Genomic DNA, 10254 nt, shown 5'->3' on the forward strand with positions numbered 1-10254 from the left:
TTTTTTTTCTTTTTTTCTCCCCGTTTTAAGCTTTAAGTGTCGGCAGATGTACCACGCACCCACAGACTGCGCTACCATTCGGAAATGGCTCACCAAGTGTGCAGATGACTCTGAAACAGCCAACTACATCAGTGCTCACACTAAAGATGTAAGGATGCATGTTATTTCTTGTCCTCTAGCCCTGTCTGGAAGCCAGGATAGAATTCTATACACACATAGCATTGTGTTCTTTTTTTGCAGACTGCAAATCCTTACAGCTCCCTAGGGACTGTCAAGAAGCTTCTGTCAGAAGCTCCTGTCATATGTGAGCTAATTACATCCCTATGGCAGTGGTGTAACTCAGCTGAATGCCTTGGGAAAGCTTTGTGTGGGAGGCTCAGTGCCCTCCTGCAGTAAGGACCTGGTGGTCCTTATTCCAGACCTGGTGTGAATGTCTGACTGCCAAGTGTGCTGTCCTCCCACAGGCAAAAGAATTGTGGGTACTTTGAAATGATCAGTGGAGATGTATTTAAAATGGAAGGAGAGGCTGTGCAAAGTCAGTCTCGAATAAGGCAGCAGTGGTGTTTAAGCCTGCAAAACTTTGTGCTGTACTGTGAGCTGGAGGGCAAGGGAAAAAGTCTTGATTTGGCAAAGACTGCAAAATGGAGCAGTTGAAGTCTGTAAATTAGATATTGCAGTACTTCTAGTAGGTTTAGACCGCAAGACAAAGAAATAGTATTACATACTGTGCACACTAGCCTACCTACTATAGAATTGTTGTATAAATGTACTATCTTTATCCTCTAAATTACCTGTTTGAGACTTGGAACTTTTGATGTCTTTTGGGCATTTTGTGGCCTAACTTCAAAACAGTTCTTGGCTACATTTGTGCTGCCATGACCAGTGGCAGTTGTGACAGTGGTGATTAGCTGCAAGCTTCAGTTATGTTAGGAAAGGGGGTACTTAGGTAGACCAGAGATTTCAAGCTCCCTTCTTTCTCTGGAGAAGGTGTCAGCACGTGATGGTATTGTTTCTGCTATGCTTATTTGTAGAATTTTTATTTTATTGAGCACTATCCTGGCATACATTTTGCCCGACATGAAAATTTATACAAAGTAGCAAAGCTCACTTTCTCCTTTTTACCTATGCAGCCCAAAAAATGTATCTGGACACTCCAGGGTATCTGTGGAGTGGGGATATGTGCAGCTTTCCTGTGGTTAGGCAGATTCTCTGCAGGTAGCTGAGATATCATTTGTTAATGGCTGCTGAAGGCAGAATATAGTGACAATTATCTGTAGTCAAATGATACACTGTCATACATGAGCTAATTGTGTCCCTGTGCCTGAGGAACTGCAGAGGGGTAACTCAGCAAGACCTTCAGTTTTACATGCAGTAACAACAGTAAATTTGTTTTCTTGAGCAAACAGTCCAGTGCTGCAGTGCAACTTCCTGACTTTGCCTTTCTGCCATCTTTTAAGTGGAACTGTCAGGAGCTGGTGGGAAGCAGGGTGAAAATGCTAATATTCACATATGAGAATATTTCTCATACATGAATGCATATTTTTAAGAAAAAAAGGCAGAGAGGAATAATCACACAAGTGCTGTCATTCTTCAGAAGGCTGCTAGAGTTGGATCTAACAATTGTGTCTGTTTCCTCAGTGTCCCAAGTGCAATATCTGTATTGAAAAGAACGGAGGCTGCAATCACATGGTGAGTAATTCCCTGAACACGTCAAACCTCCCTTGTTCTAAGTGGAATTTTTTTTCCCACACTTTCTGCTAACCAAATGCCTCTTGTCTCTTCTTTTTCAGCAATGTTCCAAATGCAAGCATGGTAAGTTTGGTTTGGAAGCTGTTTTCTCTGCAATGTTTATCAGTGGTGATGATCCCTTCTCTTTTTTTGGGATATTAAGGCAAATTGTGAACACAGGCTGAAATATTTTAAGCTGAACAGGATATTAATTACAGATTTATGTGTGATAGCTTTTTTTTTCCCCACTGGCTGTGATCTCAGCTGAGTTCTGCAATGCTGATTTGGCTTTTGCCCCTGACATGTCTATTGGATAGAGAAGTCTCCAGAATATTAACAGTGCAATCCATCTCACAGGAGAGCTTTCCATATAATTGTATTTTTAATCAGCTGAAAATTTTGTCAAACGTAGCCATTTACTCAGATCAGCTTAAGTCCTTCTGCTTAGTGATGGGAATAATGAGCTTCAGCTTAGATTAAACTGCAGGAGCTGTGAATTGTTATATGGAGCTGCAGATGTTGAACTTCTCAGTCCACTCCTGTGCAATTAGCAGCCTGAGTGTCTTTGGCCCATTGTGTGGCTCTGTTCTTGCACTTACCTTTTCATGGCAGAATTAATTTCTGTTGCCTTGGAGTAAGTTAATTCAGAGGGCTGAATACAACTAAGTGTACTACTAGAAACTATTGTAATATCAGAACCTTATTGGGAAGGTGATTCGAGATGACTGTCCTCTCATTTCCATTGGGATTCTTGGCAGCACTGGATGTGCTTTGATGGAGCTCTGTGACAAGGGGGAGCAGGCAAGTGCCAAGATACCATGGTGACTTAGCACTTGAGAAGGCTGATGAACTTGGGAATTACAGTTTTCACTCTCATTATCATAAGTAACACAGGAGGGATTCTTATTGTAGCAACTTAGTCTCCATCTTTTTTTCCTTTGCAGCAGAACACTCACAGCCTCACTCTGAAATCAGAAAATTGCCATGTTTTGCTATTTTTATTATTGCTCTCTTTACTCTGCCTTCTTCCTATTTCAGCTGCTTCTAACTCGAAGTGTCATAAGCCACTGACATCTGACCTGGGTTGTTCCCTCCTGGAGAGAACTGAGGGCAGGCTTTCTTTTGCATTACTTAGTTCACTTTTGGATCCAATTGTTTTATTCAGACTGAGGTTTGCATGGGGCAGTGTGCCCATGGTGGGGAGGGTGCAACTCACAAAAGAGACTGACAGCCTCTTCTCTAACCTGGAGTGACAGTCTGTGCAGGGTGCAAGTGCAGTTCTGCCTAGTGGTTTTGGTGTACAGGATGCAGAGCTTCAAGATTTACTTTCCATAGTTGAATGAGAGGCTATGGAATTAAAATCTTCAAGACAGGCTGGTATTTTTGGCTCACTGCTGAGTTCTGTTTTGCAAGATGATACAAAGCGTGTGTGTTTCTTGGATTAGCAGAAATATCTGAACACAGATGGGCTCTTTCTCCTGAAGTTTTTCTTTCTCAGAGGTTTTTTTCCTGTGCATCACAGTGGGTTTTTGCTGTTTTCTGCAGACTTCTGCTGGATGTGTCTGGGAGACTGGAAGACTCACGGCAGCGAGTACTACGAATGCAGTCGGTACAAAGAGAATCCTGATATTGTAAACCAGAGTCAGCAAGCACAGGCCAGGGAGGCCCTTAAGAAGTACTTGTTCTATTTTGAGAGGGTAGGAGACATCTCCTTGGCCAGAGCTGCTGTAGCCTTTTAATGCTCCCTGCCTGGTGCAAAGGTCATTGCCAGCAATCTCCGTGCAAGAAAGTGCCCAAAGAGAATCTGTGCAGTATTTTCAGGCCCTGTTGTTTTTCACTCAAAATCCTGCCCTGGAAGTCCCATCCAAACCAGTGATGTCATACTCAAAGCAATTTGTATTCACTCCTATATTCCCTTGTGCTAGAGAAAATCTGAATTACCTGTGTGCCACTGTACTATGTACCTGCAGGCTGAGTGCTGCTGCAGTAGATAGATATTGCTCCAATCATTTCCTTTCAGGACTGGGGAACTTCTGTTCCTTGCAGTACATCTTTATACAGATAAAAACTAAATAAAATGTACCATGTTCAAAGCTCCATTGGCTGTAGCAAACTTTGTACTAAAATTTCATGTAATCACATTTTTAAAAGTTGCTATCAGAGCGTGTCTGTCCACACAGCAGGCTCCATGCACCTGGCCATGCAGAGCAACTCTACAGCAGTGTCTCTAGAAGAGAATGTGGTAGATGTTAAATACTGCTGCATTTCAGTTTCCCCATTAAAATGAGTTTATTCTTCACAGCATGAGCCAAGTCCTGTAGTAAAATAAATGCCTTCATTCCTGGCTCTCCAGCCCAACAGGCTTTGGGAAATAGCCATGTTTACAATGTGCACATGGATACTGGAGTTCACTGAGCCCATGTCAAATGTTAATTTAATCTCTTGACCTTCCTGTAGAAATCCTTTCAATAGATGAATCACCATGATTACATTTATTATATTTTATTTAAGTCCTTTCCCCCTTGTTAGACACAAGGTCACTGTGTGACCAGAGGGCATTCCCACTCGGAGGAGCTGGGTTTGCTCCCTGTTCTTGCTGCTGTCAGTCTGTTGTCTGCAGCCTCTGCCACTTGCTACTGGAGGTGCTGCCTTGCCATTCTTTCCCACAGCATGTCTTGCCTTGCTGGACTCCTGCCCCACTCCAATTTCTGCTTGCTAGAGCTTGTGCTTTTACAGCATAGTACTCTGTTCTCATGCTGGTTTTTTCCTTTCCCTGTCTCCCCATCTTTTGCAGTGGGAGAATCACAATAAAAGCCTACAGCTGGAGGCACAGACATACCAACGAATCCAGGAGAAAATCCAAGAAAGAGTTATGAACAACTTGGGAACATGGATAGATTGGCAATATCTACAGAATGCTGCAAAACTACTTGCAAAGGTGAGTAATTGTGTCTTGTTTGGCACACAAAGAGAATACATGCCAGAATGCTAAATTCATAACACCAAGTAAGGAAGGATATTTAAGAGTTCTGGTTATGTGGGACAGTACTTCTGGTGTAGGACATGAACAAACCAAAAATCATCTAGGAGTGACCTCTGTGAAATCATACTCTACAGTACACAGACCTGCACCAGTTCTTCCAAGGAAGGTGTAGGAAATTCTACCAAGAGGTCTCCAGTTGTCAGGAGGGAGCTTCTTAGCCTGTAGTGGTTGCATAAATATGACTGTGCTGACTTCCAGGACTGAGACTCCTGTCTGTTTCTCTCTCTCTTCCTCCCACTCTTGGACAGTGTCGTTACACCCTGCAGTACACATATCCCTATGCCTACTACATGGAGTCTGGTCCCAGAAAGAAGCTGGTAAGATGCTCTGCTCTTTTGTTTGCTGGTAACTTTTTGGGGTATAGCTGGCAGCATGCTGGGCTGAATTCCAGAGCTGGGCAGTGTCTGAAATATTAGTCCTGAGTCTGAAGTAAGGACAGGATAAATAGGTGGGTTTGCACCTTTCTTCTTCACTTCAAGTCAACCAGCAGCTCTGTCCTCTTATACATTACATTATTTTCCCAGGGCACTTCACTGCACTTTCACTAACAAGCCATTTATCCAGAATGTTTTGAGGCTGGAAGTGTGCATTTATTTCTTGGTAAGATTTATCACAAAGCTGTGGGCCATATTTCCTGTGAAGAGCTGCTGGAGGAGAGCTTTTCCTTGGATCAGGGTGTAGCTTTGCTTTTTATTCCTGCTATAAGTTCCTTGCTGGCTTGGTGCATCTCATGGGCTGAAAAAGTCCAAAAACAATGTTGAATTCAGGGAAGAATTTTTTCTTTGACTCAGCTGTTCCATAAAACCTGTTATAGAATCTTTCTTCATGGCATCATGTGTTCTCTAAGGCTGTGGACAGATGTTCTCTTCTGGATCAGACTGCCTGTGGAACAAGTTGCTGCTCCCAGCAGTGGTTAATAGTCCCTTCACTCTGCCTGCAGAGCTACTTAGGAGACCATCTTGTGACCTGTTTATGGCAAAATAAGCTGAATTAGGAGATACTTGTCACATGCAGTGTTTTTAGGCTGACTGGGTTAATTTTGAGTGATGCAGGTTGGGGAGTACTTACACAAGAAAAGCCCAGAAGGGGTGATCCCATCTAGGTGAAGGTGGATGAGGAGGAGACAGAAACCTGCTCTGCCAGCAGTGCTGACAGCAGGACACATTTGTCTGCTCCTCAAGTGTAGTGAAAGTGCTCCACTAAACTAGTTTCTTATTGATGTCTCTTATTTTGCTCTTTGCAGTTTGAATACCAGCAGGCCCAGCTGGAAGCTGAAATTGAAAATCTCTCATGGAAGGTGGAGCGAGCAGACAGCTATGACAGAGGGGTGAGTGTTCTGCTTGCTTGAGCTTGTTGGCCAGATTTTGTTTGTTGGGCTTAACACTTCTGCAGGAGCACTGAGGCTGTCAAGTGAGGGTTTGAGAAGCTAGATCCAGAAACCACCTTTAGCCAGCAGATGATGTGGAAGCAGAGTGCTCACTGCCTTGTGGGAGAGGAGGGAGGGCTGCAGGGATTCCTGCAGAATTAAACAAGTCCCATGGAGCTCTGGAGGAGACTGCATGCAACCTTCTGGTGAAAAGCAGGTTTCTTAAGTGTGTAGCATTTTAGACAGAGCAGGTGCTGGGTAACTGCAGAGGGAGCCCACATAAAAAGGAAGAGGATCTGGGATCTTATAGTCCAGAGTGTGCATGAAGGGTGTGATGGTTGGTGCTTCTCAAGCTGGAGTTCAGTGTCCCCTAAGGAAAATGAAGTCTTCTCCAGGGATTTTATGCTAACAGTTTGTACCTTCTCTTTTACCAGGACTTAGAGAATCAGATGCACATAGCAGAGCAGAGACGGAGGACCCTGCTGAAAGACTTCCATGACACATAAGAGAGGAGGAAGTGACAGTGCAGGGGTGAGAGCAGCAGTGAAGTGATGGTAGCTTCACTGGGATAAGCAGGCACTGCCTCTGGGAGAACACGGCCAAGGACAAAGCCACCCCTCCCCTTGCAAGTCAGACACATGCAAACACCACCTCTTAGTCCAGTTTGTTCTCTTATCTTTCTGTTTCTGTTTCTGCCAGGCTAGAGGCCAGAGCTCAGATTGGCATATTTCCTGGGCCATTTCCCTCCTGCCCTTGATGGTTTCAGAAGGGGAGGGAGTTTTTTTTCTGAATGGCTGTTAATAGTGTTAGATCATTACAGTTTATGTAATTTTCAACGGTTGTACAATTATACAGACAAACCTTAGAATAACACAAAACCCTTTTTAAAAATAAATTGGCAGTGGAGTGTTTTTCCTTAATCTGCTTGTAAATTTAATGGGCTTTTTCCCCCTCTCCTTCTCCCTTCCTCTGACCCAAAAATCCTCCTAGTCATTGAAGGAGGTTAAAAAATATCTCAGCTAGATTTTCCAATGCTCCTTTAACCAGGGCGTTGCAGCATTGGCATTGCATGAGGAGAGTGGCTGGTGTTAAGGGTGGCTGCTGCTGTGCCTGACCTGACAGTACCAGCAGTGGCTGTGATTCAGTATGATCACATGTGACATCTCTTTTTCTTGTAAGTCAGCTGTGCAAAATCCAGCTACACAAACAAAAGCAAACAGAGGAATTGTAGGGGACACACCAGGTTAACATTGGGGGATATGCTTGAGTTTGAGAGAAATTGAGAGAAATCAGATTCTGCATTTGATGAATTTAGGTCTTCCATGTAGATTTTTGCTTTACTTGTTTTTGTGGGGAGGATGTTGTATTGCCAAAGTGAGTGATGAGGGAGTAGTAGCATACAGTTGTTAATCAAGGCTTGAGGCTTTTGCAGAGTGAAAGAATCCATGTTATAACAGTGCCATGCAGCCTGATAAAGATTATTTGTGCCTGCTGGGTAGCATGGCTGAGAAAAATTGATCTCATTCATCAAAGTGAGACTAAACACCACTACATTATGAGGAGGAAAGATTATGTACAACACACTCCCTGGCACGTGTTGGCAATGTGGACGGGCACTTGAATACAGGTGCCCTGCTTGTGCAGAGCCTGCACCAAGCCAGGCAGAAAATTAACTAGCAAAATTAATTTATTTGTATATTAGTATTGATGCTGGTGGGAATTTATCAGAAAATTGATTGTTAGGAGCATGTGGAGCTTTTTTATTAACATTCTCTTTTCTAATGTAAAATATACACTAAAATAAAAATATTAAAAACCTAGTTCATCTTAGTAGGGGTTAACATGAAAAAGGTTACTTAAATGCTGACTCTTGCCTGTTTGCTACAGGAAGCAGGCCATATATTAGGATTTCACAGAGATCTGTGTCACTTGCACCAGGAGCTTCTTGTTTGCAGCCAGGTGCAGCTGGAGTCTGATGCGAGGAAATTTTCACCTCTGTGGGGAACTCATGGGATTCTCTTTTATGCTGTACTTGGAAGTGTTGCCTTTGATGCATCCCTGTATTGTTCTTATGCAATGTCACTTGATAAAGATTAAACTGGAGGGGGGAAAAGTGCTAAATTCCTCGTGTCAGAATAAGCTAACTCTGCTATTGGAGCCTCTTTCATGTACCTGAGACGTGCCCCAGGTATTTGCAGCAGGTGTAATTGGGCTCATAGATTTTATCAAGACTGATGCATTAGTTTAAACAAGGAGTAGCTGTCATAGGAGCTAATCCTGTGGCCATGCTTGTTGTACACAGCAGAAAATTTCAAACTGAGAGGCCTTTTCCTTCCTCCCTGCCGTCCCTGGTGTGGGATCTATCCTCAGGGAACGAGGGGATGCACTGCAAGGAGCTGCTGGCCTTGGAGTGGGTGTTACAGCAGAAGCAGCTGAGGTAGGGCAGGTTGTGGAGGGATGGCTGGAGCCAGGGAGCAGGGCAGGGCAGGGGGCTGTGGTTTCTGGGAGCAGCACTGCTTGCTGTGCAGGAAATCTCCATGGCCATGGCTCCTTACGTTCCTGCTGTGTCCTGCTCTGGCTCCCCTTGAGGCTGGAGCTGTAGAGATAGATCTGGCCTTGCTCCAGCCACTGCCTCTTTATTTCATTCCTTACTCTGCACCCAGCAGCAGCCTCTCTGTGCCCTCCTCATGATATATCCTAGAGGTCAGTCTCTCTTCCTCTCCCCTTCCCAAATGATTGTCTTGGCATGCTGCTTCCACAGGAGGGGATAGTGGAGGGAGGAAGGTTTGCTGAGACCCAGCAGTTTGCAGTGAATACAACCAATGTTTGAACTATTCTTTAAAAATGTAATGTGCAAAGTCCTGATTAGGATAAAAGCTGGTATTCTTGTTGTCTAAACACATAACTATTTTAACACCTAATCCCTTTGCAGAGCAGGTATGTGGAGTTTCCTAATCCCAAAGAATTTTCACTTCTGTTACATAATTGTCCAGCTTTGAGCTAAATGAGAATGAGGTTTTGTCTCTCCTTCCTTCACTCCCTCCCTCTTCTATGCCCCCACAAAATATTTTGCTATGAATTCTTGTTTGTAGACAAGCCAGACCATATAGCTGTGGCGAGGCTTACTGAACAGGCTGCTGAGATGCTTGGCTGAGGAACAGTAATAAAGATTGCACAGTGCACCCACTAATTCTTTCAAATTTTCTGAAACTAGAGCTTTGTCAACAGTTCCATTTATTTTTAAACAAACCATCCTTTCTGAAAATGATGAAAGCCCTGGGTTGCACACACAAATCCTATTGCCATACTCTGGGAAAACAACAGGAATTGCTTTTGCTGCCCAGGCAGGACCACTTCTGTGTTGGTGTTGTACAGAAAGTCATGGCCTTCAAGACAAAGTGTGCAGGGCACAGGGGCTGCTGGCTCTGTGTGTAAGCTGAATGACACTGCTCAGGAGGCAGGTGACAGGAAGGAAATGAGGGTTCTCAACACCAGAAGAAAGGGCCATTTCCCCCCCTGTAATAAATACATGGCTCTCTTTGAGTTAGCAAGGTTATATGGTTGTAGGTAATAAAAAGTGGCTCAGGAGTCATTAATTCTGAGGTACAAGTTTCCCTTTGATGCGTTAACTGCTACAGATGTGGAATGTTTGCTCTCTTTTTTCTTTTTTTGCACTTGTTTTCAGCTCCTGCGCCAGCCCGACACCTCTCCATCCTTGCATCTGGTACTCTTTTATTTGGGCCTCGCTTGTGTTAGTGCATTGGCTGCCTCATCTCTGTTCGTCCTCAGGCTTCCCAGACTGTAACAAAACGTTTTCTACTGACACCATAAACTGCATGACTGCTGCCCCGCGCAGCGAAGTCTCTGTGCCCGCCCGGGGCAGCAGGAGGTTTCTGTACTATAGTCTTGCACTCTAAATTTTAGACTTTTTAAGCAGGTGAAAAATAGAACTTTATTTTTAAGTGAGGCACTTGTTCTGGGAATTCCTTTCTCGGCCCCGGTCTGGTTGGGGCTGTGGGACAGCGCTGAGGCGTGTGGGAGGGCACAGCACTGCTCCCACGCCTCGCTTTTCTTCGCAGGCACCAGAGAGGGGCAGGGGCGGCGGAAACCGCCCGGG

At 44.2% G+C, this 10254-nt stretch overlaps 1 protein-coding gene across 3 annotated transcripts in view; it reads left to right on the forward strand.

Annotated features, from left to right (window-relative positions):
* The window catches only part of ARIH2 (ariadne RBR E3 ubiquitin protein ligase 2), a 35137-nt gene extending 25041 nt beyond the window's left edge, over window positions 1–10096 (forward strand). For 2 of the 3 annotated variants that reach the window (XM_058031722.1, XM_058031721.1), the window contains exons 8-15: window positions 31–148; window positions 1639–1689; window positions 1791–1812; window positions 3274–3425; window positions 4523–4666; window positions 5020–5088; window positions 6015–6098; window positions 6572–10096. In XM_058031722.1, the coding sequence (XP_057887705.1) occupies window positions 31–148; window positions 1639–1689; window positions 1791–1812; window positions 3274–3425; window positions 4523–4666; window positions 5020–5088; window positions 6015–6098; window positions 6572–6643 (712 nt within the window). In that variant the 3' untranslated portion in view covers window positions 6644–10096. The remainder of the gene's footprint in view (window positions 1–30; window positions 149–1638; window positions 1690–1790; window positions 1813–3273; window positions 3426–4522; window positions 4667–5019; window positions 5089–6014; window positions 6099–6571) is intronic. The other variant, XM_058031723.1, reaches the window with a different exon arrangement.
* Window positions 10097–10254: the final 158 nt, after the last annotated feature.

The sequence above is a fragment of the Melospiza georgiana genome, chromosome 11, assembly GCF_028018845.1.
Source record: "Melospiza georgiana isolate bMelGeo1 chromosome 11, bMelGeo1.pri, whole genome shotgun sequence".
NCBI lineage: Eukaryota > Metazoa > Chordata > Aves > Passeriformes > Passerellidae > Melospiza > Melospiza georgiana.